The 13,073-nt window shown below is 40.3% G+C and overlaps 2 protein-coding genes across 4 annotated transcripts; one reads left to right on the top strand and one right to left on the bottom strand.

The window, feature by feature from the left end:
- Positions 1–43: 43 nt before the first annotated feature.
- nenf (neudesin neurotrophic factor) lies at positions 44–2,742 on the bottom strand. The gene is made up of 4 exons (XM_083791152.1): positions 2,587–2,742; positions 2,408–2,468; positions 1,986–2,089; positions 44–787 (listed from the first exon to the last, which is right to left on the bottom strand). The coding sequence occupies exons 1-4, from the start codon at positions 2,728–2,730 to the stop codon at positions 608–610; spliced, it is 489 nt and encodes a 162-aa protein (XP_083647278.1). The 5' UTR covers positions 2,731–2,742; the 3' UTR covers positions 44–607.
- Positions 2,743–3,330: 588 nt separating this feature from the next.
- pacc1 (proton activated chloride channel 1) lies at positions 3,331–12,375 on the top strand. 3 transcript variants are annotated; one of them, XM_083792882.1, is made up of 8 exons: positions 3,331–3,530; positions 6,526–6,619; positions 7,027–7,236; positions 7,984–8,138; positions 9,460–9,599; positions 10,312–10,453; positions 10,545–10,652; positions 10,845–12,375. In XM_083792882.1, exons 1-8 carry the CDS (start codon positions 3,495–3,497, stop codon positions 11,004–11,006), a joined length of 1,047 nt encoding a protein of 348 aa, XP_083649008.1. In that variant the 5' UTR covers positions 3,331–3,494; the 3' UTR covers positions 11,007–12,375. The 3 variants fall into 3 exon arrangements, with proteins under 3 accessions (XP_083649008.1, XP_083649009.1, XP_083649007.1); XM_083792883.1 differs by having other exon boundaries at positions 9,457–9,599; positions 10,384–10,453; XM_083792881.1 differs by having other exon boundaries at positions 9,457–9,599.
- Positions 12,376–13,073: the final 698 nt, after the last annotated feature.

Genomic DNA, 13,073 nt, shown 5'->3' with positions numbered 1-13,073 from the left:
CATTGTTCATATCTTTTGGAACCTTTTATTTTAATTGTATACATTACTAATGAAATGGCAGATCTCCAGAAAAAACAGTTGTCACACAGTGACATTATATACTTTAAACATACATACTGTTTTGTATTTCCTTCATTTGACCTTTTTTTTTCAATCACAACAAAAGGGAGGAGAGTATTTATGCTCACTTACTGTATGGTCAAATCCCTAATGTCAAATACAATCCTTGTTTTGAAAAAAAATCAAGAATCAAGAAGCCTCCACATCAATATACGTATATTAAAAAGGATAACGTGTGCTTTGAATGGATTTCACAGGTGCTACTCAACTTAATCAGCTGAAGTAATATGAAAATCCATAAGAATAAACTAGTAATTTCTAGTAGTAGTAGTTTCCTCCACCTGCATTATGTTTCCTTATGTATTGGTGATAACTTTCTCACTGTTGGACAAATACTGAATGTATGTTTTACAATTTGCACTGTGTAAATGTAATATAAAGCCTGATAAATGTACCTTTAACGATAAATTACTCAAAAGGTGTAATATAAAAAGGTCCTTTCAAAATGTGAAAATATATTTAACTCGTCTCTCTATGTGAAAATAGATTAGAACTCATCTCTCTTGAGTTGGAAATGGGGCTGGTCCTCAGGTTTGAAGTTCTCATTTGGACTGCCATCCTCATTGAGGATACAAGACGCAGTGTAACCCACGATGGGGTATTTGGCTTTGTATGTTCCCTCAAATACACTGTCCAGGGATTTCAGTTCCTCTTCTGTCAGGCCCGTCTGTCAAACAATAGAAGGGAAGAAACGTTCCTGAAACATTCAAATTACATTTTTAACATTTAAATTAGAGCTGGGACTCGATTAAAAAAATTAATCTAATTAATCAGAGGCTTTGCGATGAATTAATCTAGATTAATCTCATTTTAATCGCATATCATTATTTGACCCGAGAACAGTGAGAAAGCAATTTTTTCAAATGGATTTTGGTATACTAGTGAATCAATGAATAGTGAATACATAAGTTTAAGCAATAAAACATTGTTTTTGTAGTAATAGGGGTAATAATTCTTTATTGAATAATTGCACACAACTGTGCTGTAATCCACGCTACCATCGGATAGCCTTTTAAATCCTATTTCCAATCCACGGGGACAAGCAAAGTGATCTCAGCGGCTTCCCCCAGTCTGGTGAACTATCTGTGGTTTCTGGTGGTGTTATTGTCTGAAGAGGACACGGACACTTGGTGCGCAGGTCCGTCTGAAAACTGTCCAGTGACAACGTTCCGCGGTGAAAAGAATAGTGCGATTAATATGCGTTAATTTTTTTAATGCATACATTTTTCTGTAGTTAATTAATCGTAATTAATCGCAATTAGTCCCGGCCCTAATTTAAGGCATTTCCTCAAATAGGAAATAGGTTAGGGCAGTGGTTTCCAAACTTTTCAGGTGGAGACCCAAAAGAGAGATTAGACATTTGCCTGCGACCCAAAATATTGAAAATAGCAGATCTACAATGAGCACACAGATCAAATTATCTTAAATTACTAGATTACCACCATCAAAACAACTAATATTGATGTAGTCACAATCACGTGTATTAAAGATGCAACATATCAATATCTGTTGTAATCATGGATTTGTTTTTACATCCGGATAGCCCGTCCAGGACAGGCTTCAGGCACGCCTCCTCTGGAGACTCAGATCTGAAGTTTCTGAACCCACTTGATTTGGCGTTGGGAACCCGTTGGGACCGCATGCCCTTGCTAATGTCGACCCCAGGCAGGGTTTGAACCCACGCATGAAAGGCATAAGCTCTAACCACTACACTAGGGTAGTCAGTTGTAATCATCCTCTCTGTTATTTAACTAGAGTGAGTGCCTAGGATGTTACAACACTGGCGTCTTTAGAGGCACTTTTTATGTCAAATAAAAGTAATACTTGTTCATGCTCCAACTTATTTCTGCTTTTCATCAACTCACAGTGTCAGATGTCAAGTCTGCAGGATCTAGGGACATTTTAGCCACAGCCCTTGTAGTATCCTTGCCAACCAGGGCGTTGTATGGCGCATCTTTACCATAGAACTCTACAGAAAACAAAATACAAATGTGTCAATTACATTTTATTTAACTTTTGATTTAGATAAGACTGAGGCAGCATTAGAGCAAGCCTAATAATCAAAGGGATATGAATACGGTAATAATAATAAACATAGTATTTTTGTTACATCTACTGGGATGTTAAACATTAACAACCAATGCCACGCCAATAACGAGGTCCTACAAATTATTGTTCATCATGGGTGACAGAGCTGTGTGACCTCACCCATGAAGTTATCAGTGATAAGTTCATGTTCAGGTTCAGTTCAGTAAGGTCGCAAGCCCACCTTATTTCTGTTATTTACCTTTTCCCTTGGTAACATCAAACACCACTCCTTTTATTGCCATGTAAATAGGCTGTCCCTCCTAAAACAGGAGATCAGATAGATGAATCATTACCAAGGCAACTCCATATAAAACCGGGACGCGCACAGCCATCTCTTTCTCGCTCGCTCTCGCGCGCTAGACTTGCATGGCAACTTACCTCGCTCCCGTCATATTTTGTCAGCTCTTTCTCAGTGAACAAACGGACAGGTTTGCTGGCAGGTTTATGTTTCAATTTAATATCTTCCGCCAAAGTCGTATACAGTAGAATGGTTAACATGACACAGAGTTGTAGCGTTGCCATGGTTAACCCCTGAAGTTGAGCCTAACGCGGAAATTGCGCCTCCTTCCTGTGTACTACAGTCATGTGTGCATTTAGCACACTGTGATTGGCCACAGCACAGCAAGCCACAGTTGTTGTGTGAAACAAATCATTGATGGATGTATTACATTTAGAACCCATAATCAATCAGTGTCTCAGTCACATGCACGGACAGACCCCTTTATATTAAAACAAAACATTGCTACGTGAACATTTATAGCATAGGTATGTTTCTTGACAGACACTTCCACAATTTCTCAGTTCAAAATACTCTGGATTCAGGATTCTATGTAAGACAAAGATTGATGTAAGACACAGAATCACAGAACAAAGATGTGCACACTTCAATTAAGTACCCACTGCCCAGGTATGCAGTCCCCACTTGACCCAAAGGTGCACTGGCCGCTGTTGCAGTTCACAAACAAATTTTTCAAGGCTTGGATCGAGGGCCTATAGTGCCCTAGTCGCAGGCTACACAAACTGGTTTAACGCTAGGAGGCTTTTCTTCGAGGACGCATGCAGGCCAGGAGGGAAGTGAATATATTAACCAAGGGAAGCCTGGGAAGGAGTAGAGACGTGTCGTGACAAAATAAGTTGTTGTGACTCCGCCACTGGGTGAAGAAGCAGGGAAACACTATCCCCCCAAAATGCAGCATTTTAGTATTACAGTTCATTTTCTGACCTTTAACTAATGAATACCGAGCCGGAGTATTCGATCAATTATTCATTGAAAGAAGTCCATCGGAATGCTTAGGAGGGAGCGCTCCCCTACATACCAGGAGGTGAGCTTGAAGCTAAGTGTTTGAAGTAGTGTTACTGTTTACACAGTTGCCAGTGAATGCTCTGTTATCTTTCAGGTTTCCTTTCCATTGTTAACAGAACAAAAACAATGTGCACATTGCATTTTAGCGTGAGCTGATCGAAGATAGAAAGAACGTTTCTATCATGTGACTGTAAGCAGCAGTGCTTGAACTGTCCGTCGCAGGTACGATGGTGTCGCGCGTTTAAAACGGCAAATATACACGCTCACAACGCCTTCAGACATGCTTCAGACACAACACGTTGTGAGCTTGTAGAGCGGCTATTTTCGGGTGCGCCACCGTCATGCGACGAAGTATACAGTCATGCTTTACAGCTGACAGACTCAGAGATGAGGCATGTTTTGTTTGTTTGCTTTCTTCGGCACGTAATCATACTGTACCAACCAGACCACGAGAGTTGCTGTTGATTGATTGAAGTATTAACAGTTTGGAGAATTACAGTACATTTCTAGTACAACTCAACACAACTAGCCTGTTAATTGTGGACGACACCATAAAGCATTACACTTGTTTACAACAGGGTCCGCCATGTTCAATTCATAGAGAAAAATAAATATAGCCAAAAACAGGAAATCGTCTAGCCCAAACATTTAGACCGTAGAGGTTTTTTTTATTCTGACTGAAAAAACCTCTAGAGTCTAAATGTTTGGGCTAGAAATCGTCATAGAGGTCATGAATCTCATGATAATTATGCGTTTATGCTGTCTCAGTATACTTTACTTAAGTAGCATGTGATGCACACTCTTTCAAAACCATTTGTGTGATACTAGAATTTCGCGGCCCATCCCAGAGTTACGTTGCCGCGCACTATGGGAAGAAGGAAATTGCGGGAGTTGACTCCACATGTAGTAATGGATGGGTTATTAGTTATTATTATGTGTCCTTATTAGTGTAGTGTAGTCAACACGTTATGGCTCATACACACTGCCCGGTATTTGCTCCGATTATGCTGTCGGGGAGCATTTTTGGCGCTGGCCGACAAAACCCCTGATCTGACGTTAAGCGGTGGCCAAAAGTTATAGATCACAAAGGCTTTGCAGGTAGAGCACATGACACATGCTTTGTCTCAACCATTACTCAATGGCTCTGGTCTCAGCCAACACGGTGGATATTTTGACATTCCGTATTTATTTATTTTTTATGTTGCCACTACTGTTGGAGCAGCCATAAACTACACAGGTTCATCTCGATGTTCTGGACATCTTTGTAATGTTAGTGTTAGTAAAAAGAAGGTAAAAGAGTAAAGTTTGAGGCATACTAACATCAGTCACTCTGCCGTTCACTGTAGTGGAAGAGATGCGCCTGGTGGTTTAAACCCTGCAGCTACGTCGAGTCCGTCTACAGGAAATACATAGGCTGCGACCATGAAACCGCTATGGAATCGGTCTATAGGCTGCACGGCTATTCCTGTGTGTGTGGTGTGTGTGTGTGTGTGTGTGTGTGTGTGTGTGTGTGTGTGGCGAGAGAGAGAGATCGTGGCTTCCAGGCGTGTGTGTGTGTGTGTGTGTGGGCGCAATGAAATGTACTCGGCAGTATGGCTGGCAGGCGAAATGGCGAATTCGAACGGTGTAATTGTAATAGTTTGGGACAAACCAAAAACTGTGAAAGAGCAATGTCGATGTAACTAAGAGATTCGCTGAGAGAGCGATATTTAATATACAGAGATTTAGAAGGAATGAGCAAAATCGTGAGGCGAAAGTTCCTCTCCTTCCTCGTTTCTCTTCTCCTGCGGGAGATCAAAATCAGATTCTGAGAGCTAGTGTGGGCCTATTAGAAGACGAAGGTTCGCGAATTGTAAGCGAGTCGTAGTGTGTGTTGAATGGCATTTGTGGGCTTGTGAATGAATTTTCTCACATGTAATTTGTGCTCACTTGCATAGACCTGGCGAATTTAGCGTGGTGAAAGGGCAACAGTGTTGCGGGGGTGTGGGTGCTTCGGGCGATAATGTTTGTAGTAAACAAATGCATTGGCGGCATGAGTGTGGACGGGAGGCATTTTTGGTGGCAGTGCCAGTGCCAGTGTTTGGCGGGTGGTGTCGAGTTTTGGCGTTGGGCGCGATAGGAGGAGATGGGTCCCGAACACTGCGAAGGTAAGTGTGTGACGTCACTGCCGTGTGAGTGTGTGTGGGTGTAGTGTGTAAGATGGTGTTGTGGGTGTTGCAATAGTGACGTAGCTGTTGTGGCTTTGGGTTTCTTGCCATGTGTTGGGTACAACTTCTCCAATATAGAATAGATATATATATAGTTCTCATTGTTGCTCAGGCTGTGCAAATACATTTTGTTTTACTATACACCCTATTTCATCTTAATGTAATATAGCCTATAGTACCTACAAATCAACAAAACTAGTCGTACTACTCTGTACTATACCAATACCATATAGGCTGCTCTGCTTTGAGAGCTTTACTTGATTTTGTTTTCACAAATGTGGGTTTCAAATATAGCAGCAATCAGGGGCGAATTCTTTTTATAACTGTCAGGGGTTCCTATTTTCTTCAGGGGTGCTCCAGCTACCAGGCACCCCTGTAGTTGTTGTTGCTTTAAAAAAGATATATTCAAAGACAAGACAGTATAACAGAGTAACTAGTAAAAAAAAAACTACATCTGTACATTTTGACAATCAGCTTTCTTCTTAATGGACTGTATATGATATGGAACACATTGCCAAACTGATATAAAAATAATTCCAGATATACATGTTTTGATTGTTTTCATAACAAAGGTATCTAAAAGCAAACCATTTTATCATTGTATTGTTGTTTTGTTTTAGTTGTTTCACCTCACGTGTGTATTTGTTTGTGATCATGTTTGTTTTATTGTACCTCCTAAGTGTATTTTGGTTTTATGATAATGGAAGTTGAACATTAGCCATATAAACTCTCTGCACACCAGTTTCATATGTACCTATTAAATAAAGATCAACTAATGATACAGTGCTAAAATATCTGACTTTACAGTTTGATGATGAAGAAGAGAACCAGTCTCCAGACCTTTTCCAAGACGTTACCGATGATCCAGACCCAGAGGAGTGTAATGGCAGTATCTCACAAGGTGAACCATGTCTCTGTCGTACTATGTCAAGGCCTTGATATGGCCAGGGATGTGGTGGATGGTAGATTAATTTACCTACTAATGTGGTACCTTTTGTGAACACAAAATATGTTTATTTTTTTCTTTTAGAAAATTAAATATAGATGAAATACAAATTAATAATGTTGTTTCGCACTTCAAAATAGGGTAGTTTTCAGATCTTTATTTATTTATATTGACTAGAGATTCCTCCTTGGGGTTTTGCTTCCACAAGGAGTTTAGTATGTGTAGAAACTAAAAGGTGCTCTCATTTGCTCACTTCTGTACCCCCTTTTCTGTTTTCTAGGCACTCCCTTGTATTCTGTGTATTGAAAAGGTGCCTCGGTTCACTAATTGTAATAACCTATTTTTCTTTCCTTTCAATGCAGAGGATGACGGTAAAGATGGCTCACCATCGATGAAATTCAACAAAGCATGCCTGAAAAATGTATTCACGGTTGTGCTCATCTTTATCTACCTGCTGCTCACCGCGGTGGCTGTCTTCCTGGCCTACCAAACCATCACTGACTTTTTGGAGAAATTCAATCACCCTGTCATGTCCGTAACTTACAAAGAGATGGACTCATTTTGTCGTCCTGGTGTGTATGAATATTGAATAATAATTTTGGGTATAAATTATGGACATAACTTGGAAAATGTGTACCTGTCGGAGCATACAGTGATCATAAATGTTTTTTATACAAACAGAAAGACTAAATGTCATTCTACCTTCACCCTAGCCGCGACAAACCAACAGCCTACAAGTCATTTTCAATAGAGCCAGCGATATAAAGTTACAAGTTGACACCCAAAATGTGTTGCTGCATCACAAAAATAGTTGAGCTGGCTTCAACCTTTTTCATTGCTCCAATAAAGCAGGGAAGCATCATTTAATCATGTCTTATTTCACAATTTAGATTCTCCTACCCCCTCCCCACAATTCCTACTCTGTTCTGTAAAAAGGAAGAACAACTCATATTGGTGTTAAATAGTTCAAATCAGATTGAATACTTTCCTAATATGTTTGATAACAATGTACTGTATAGGTTATGCAGTAACCATAACCATTGTAAATGCAATAACCATACTTGGTTATTGTAAAGCTTTTGCCGCTAGTCTGAACGGCTGCATGTAGCCTAATTATTTTGCTTTTCAAAAGTCTTCCCTGATTTAGTTGTCCCAACTCAATGTTAAGTAATTACTGACTTACAACACCAGCATGTGGAATGGTGTGCAACACAGTGAAGTGCATGCAAGCCAATAAGCAAGTGTTGCTTCAGCTTATTTGTCTTTGTGGTTTTGGCATTATTACATGTTATGTATTCCATGTTTTCTTCTTTGAACAGGCATTGCTTTGTATCCAGGGAAGGCTCAACTGCTCGGTTGCAAGCATCACTACCATGACTATATACCTCCTTTAGTGGAGCCAGGGAAGCCTCAGGAAAGTGACTGTGTGATAGAAAACGTTACTTACATAGGCCCATTCACAAATCAAACAAAGGTCAGTGACACACTCCTATGATTTATTGGTAACGAGGAACGCTCGCCCCAAACACTGTTGTGCCCATGTTTTGCACTGAACTTTCGCCCCCAGTAGTGGACCACTCGCCCCACTTGGCACAGAGCGCTCGCCCCCAGCGAGGCGGACCAATTGGCCCGCTTGGTGAGAACAGACTACAGTAGTAGTACAGCCCTAGGAAGCAGTTAGGCAAAAAACAGTTTAATTACAACGATGGAGACACAGCGTCTGAAACAGACTTGAGCCACGAGAGGCACCGCCGGCAAGTGAGTCGAATGTGACAAAGTCCTCTTCAGCCGACGCAGCACAGTTCGAGTTACGACAGAAAATAATAACCCCCCACCCCACCCACTAGTCTTGTTAACCCTGAGACGTCAAAAGTGGCCAAATGGCCAGAAATACCTGGTGGGTTCGACTGTTCCGAGGTCACCGGATTTTACCGGGGTGAATGGAATTTGCTGGACAGAAACATGTGATTCTGATTATTCCGAGGTTGCCGGATTTGAACCAGGGCGAGTGTGTTTTGGGGCGAGCATTCCTGAATTTGATATGTTTAGCTGAGTTTCATATAGACATTGAACATATTCCTGTTGCCCATTTTACTTTTACATTATTCTCCGGGGAATCCCTAATGCCATTCCCACACTCCCACCCCCAAGTATTTACGCAAATGGCCACCATGTGGGTATGGTCAAAAGATTCACTGTCATGGGTGGAATCCATGGTGTGAATCTAATATTTACTTTGACCATGAATGTGTAGAGTTTTTTTAATGTCTCTCTATGACGATATTTACACTGCATTATGTGAGCTTAATCTGGATAATGTTATCTGGATATGGAAAAATGATTATTGCTCAATGTAGTCTCAACATTGCAATCAGAATGGGATCAGATCTGCCAGAACACACCTGGAGGTGGTCCGGCTCACATTATGATCGGTTATCAATGTAAAGTCACAGTCGAGATCGGATCACTCATTATTCAGAAGATATATCCATGCAAAGTGTAAATGGGATCTTTGTCTATCCTACTAAAATCGTCTCCTTGATTGTGGTATATCTTTCAGTTAGATGAGTGACTTAAGCCTGATTGATTCATACCTTGTTGCATGATGGTGTAGTGTAGTTCACAACAAGTTGTAATCGAGGCAACTTGTTTTGGAGTGTAGGTCTGCTATTCATGGCATGTGACAACGTCGTGTGGCGAAGTATAAATTAGGCTTGAGAAACCAGAACATTGTGCTAAGAAAAAAAAAACATACTGTCATACTTCCTCCTCTTGTGTGTCTTGTGTTGTAGAAGCAAGCTCTGGTGGTCCGTGGCCCATCTGATGTCAGGAACAAAGAACTGATCTTCATGCAGTTCAGTCAAAATGAAACTGAGGAGGATTTCAGTGCCATCACTTACATGCTTTTTAACAACTACACTGATTTGAATTCAAGGTAAAAAACAAGAAATTATTACATAGTAAATTAGTAATAATGTTTCAAGTGAAAGGCGCTGTCTCCGTCCCCCTTTTTGTCTTTGTTTTCCCCCCCATATTATTATTATTGCGAACGCAGTGAGCCACTTACTATGACAGCAGGGGCTGAGTGTCTGTGTGTGTGTGTGTCACGCTGTGTGGTGTCACGCTGTTACACCACCGGCCCGCCACCAGAGGGCGCAGCTGTGGCACGCACGCACGCACACACACACACACACACACACACACACACACACACACAGGGCGCAGCTGTAGCACACACACACACACACACAACCACACACACACGAGCTGCGTTCGCTTCACGCGTTTGCGCGTCTTACTTGTTACTATTTTAGTAACCTGTATGTTTCTGCAACCTCGCGGCTGCCCTTGTCGCATGACCCGTCCTTGCAAGACCCGTTTCCATTCAGGGAGAAACTGTTTTAGAATAATGTGATTTGACACAATATAAATGGGCTTGATGCTATAAGCATGGTAAAAGCAAACACAGAATTATTTAAGTTCTTAGTAAAAATATTATCATCTGATTATCATAATCACAAATTTGTTATGCCAAGACAATGGTCCGTCTGTGTGATAGTTGCTTTGCTCTTTTATTGATTCATGCAGTAGGTAAGGTACACATGCAGTTAGACCAAAGTGTCAGCTCTGCCATTCTGATTCTCTAGTGCAGATAAATCAAAGTTCATGATAGACTGTGAGAAGAATTACTCCATGTGGACTTTCTCTGGAGGATTCAGAACCTGGGTCAAGATGTCTTTGGTGAAGACCGCTGGGAAAAGCAGCGAAGCTATGGAGTTTCGGCAAGAGGTATCATTTAAGTTTGACATCGTTTTAGTGTTCATTTTGGTTAATTGTTAAAAGAAAAACAATGTCATAATCTATGTTTAATATCTTTCAGGCGGGTGTGGTAAAATTCATTGACAAGAGGCCTGAACAGGAGAGGACCAATCAACTTTTCTTTGTGGTGTTCGAATGGAGAGATCCGTTCATGCAAGAAATCAGACTGGTATGTTCTACCCCTCCCCCGTTCTCTCCCATGTAGTTGTAGTAATAGAAAATAATATAATGGCAATTATTTACTAATATTAGTTTCAGCAGTAGTAGTTTTACAAAATATTAACTATAATTAATATACAGGGTACATAGTGATTTTCAAAACAGAGCCTTAAACATAATCTCAACACTCATTTCCAAACAGATTGTGACTGCGAATCCCTGGAACTCCATAGCCATTCTCTGTGGGGTGTTCATGGCTCTTTTTAAGGCTGCAAACTTTGCTCATTTTACTATCAGATGGATCATCAAGATGCGCAAAAGACACCTGAGAAACAGAACAAGGGAACTTAACCAAATTGGCTGACGCATACTGCAAATAAGCATTTGCATTTCTCACGAAATTGCCGTGAGAAACCATTATTTAACTCATTCACCGCCTAGAACGCTGAGATTCTCTTTTGACGTCTTATTATTTTATTTATCGATTACGTTTCACAACTCTGTTCTGCACCAGTCTGTATCGCTCCAGTTGCCGTGCGAGGGAAGTAAACGGGGAAAAAAAACAGAAGTGACAAGTCTGACAAGTATGATGTCTATGGGAACGGATTTTTTTAGAATCTTTTCCAGGCTGCGTTTTTGATCAAAACAAGCTTGATTTGCGGCTCATAACTAAAGCGTTGATGATCGCAGTTGCAACATGTGTTTTGGGTGAATTAAATAACATTCGCGGGACACATTACATAGCCGATTTTATACTTTCGGTCTTTTCGGTCTTCCGGCTTTCAAAATAAGATCCTCCATTCACATTATGGCTTTCTCGAGTATGAATCCAGCCACTAGATGGCACCAGATGGTTAGTTTGTGATCATTGATTTGACTATTTTTGGGATAACGTCACTACATGCAGTGTTTTGCAATTATTGTTAAGGATTGTAGACACAATTTATTGTTTGGAGATAAATGTATGTCATATTATGCCAGCATTTACATTCTGGTCACATTTTAACAATAATTTCTCACAGAGCTTTAAAGTTGTCTCAATCATTTCTCTAAAAAAGGTCAAATTCACAACGATTGATTTATTGAACCTCTGTGCCTTTTATGTGTGTGTTTTTTTTTTTTAATAATACATTTAATGTTGTAGGTTGAGACAGTTCTGCGGAAGAAAATGGGACTGGATTTTAGTTGTACTATGCTACTGTATATGTAGTTGCACTATGCTATAGCCTATATAATGTATATGTAAATATGAAAACGTTACTGAAGGTTTATGTTTGGTAAGGGATTTAGTGAAACTGTGTCAAAATATTGCTGAAATCGCCTTGCTGGATTGTTCTCGGGTGGATTATAAAGGGACTATCACATCTCTTGTTGTACCTTACATTTGTTAATGTAGCATTCATGGCAACTTCTTATCACACTGTTTGTGCATAACTGTGAAATTATGGCTTTTAAACTACTGACAATGTTCAACTCTATAAGGGCCTAACTTTCAGGAGTCTTTTATGAGAATTACCTGTTTATTATCTATTTAGAGTAGTGCTATTATTGTCACATTATTGGTCTATATTTAAGGTAGTGCTATTACTGTCATGTGACATACTGAACGTAAAGAGTATAGATGTGATTATTATACACATAAGACTACTTCCCGTTGTTTTCTGGATTTTCTTTTCAAAGATTCGCATTGATTCATCATCTGGAATGTACTTGAATTGATCTAAATGATGTTATATGAATAAAAAAAACATTTCAGAAATTCTTGAGTCCTTACTAGCTATTTAGATTAATTACCTGCAGCTTTATTTACCGGTAGATCTAGCCTACAGTTGATCATTGTCAAGGGCAATATCACTCAGTTTAAAATTGCTCATGCCTTAACCTAACCTAGGGCCTTCCCCCAATCATGATCGAGCGGGGCCCCCACAGCGTGTGCATGTGCACATCTTATTAGGGTGGACCGGGGTTTTTCCAAATCACCCTCAAAATGTTTTTTTTCCTATCGATTACTGAGACTTGAATTCATGGATATCTTTTGTTTTTGTCGCATTCGAGTTCCCTATACTCCCTATGGAGACACATCTATCACATCAAACACAATGACACAAATGTGATGACCTGGAAAAGTGGCTATGGCCTATATATTTGTATGTCATTAAATGTTTGGATGAATTCATGAGAACCCCAATGGACAGGGTCAGGGATATGTCGCGGACGATTTGGTTGCCCTACTCGCATATACTTGTGCTGCCCCCCTCCTGACATGAGCGCTGCTTTATCTCATGCAGATCCAGTTTGCGAGGACGCACACATGGGCGTGCATTATTACGTGGCGGAGAAAATTGTTATTATGAGGGCCGGCTTGACACATTTTGTTGCCCCCCTCGGCACGTTGCTTTCTTGGGTTTAAATACTCTTAGCAGACCTTGTA

Source organism: Protomyctophum parallelum, assembly GCF_964188405.1.
Source record: "Protomyctophum parallelum genome assembly, chromosome: 20".
NCBI classification, from domain to species: Eukaryota; Metazoa; Chordata; class Actinopteri; order Myctophiformes; family Myctophidae; genus Protomyctophum; species Protomyctophum parallelum.
The sequence above is the reverse complement of the archived record's forward strand: the minus strand, read 5'-3'. Positions and strand labels throughout refer to the sequence as shown.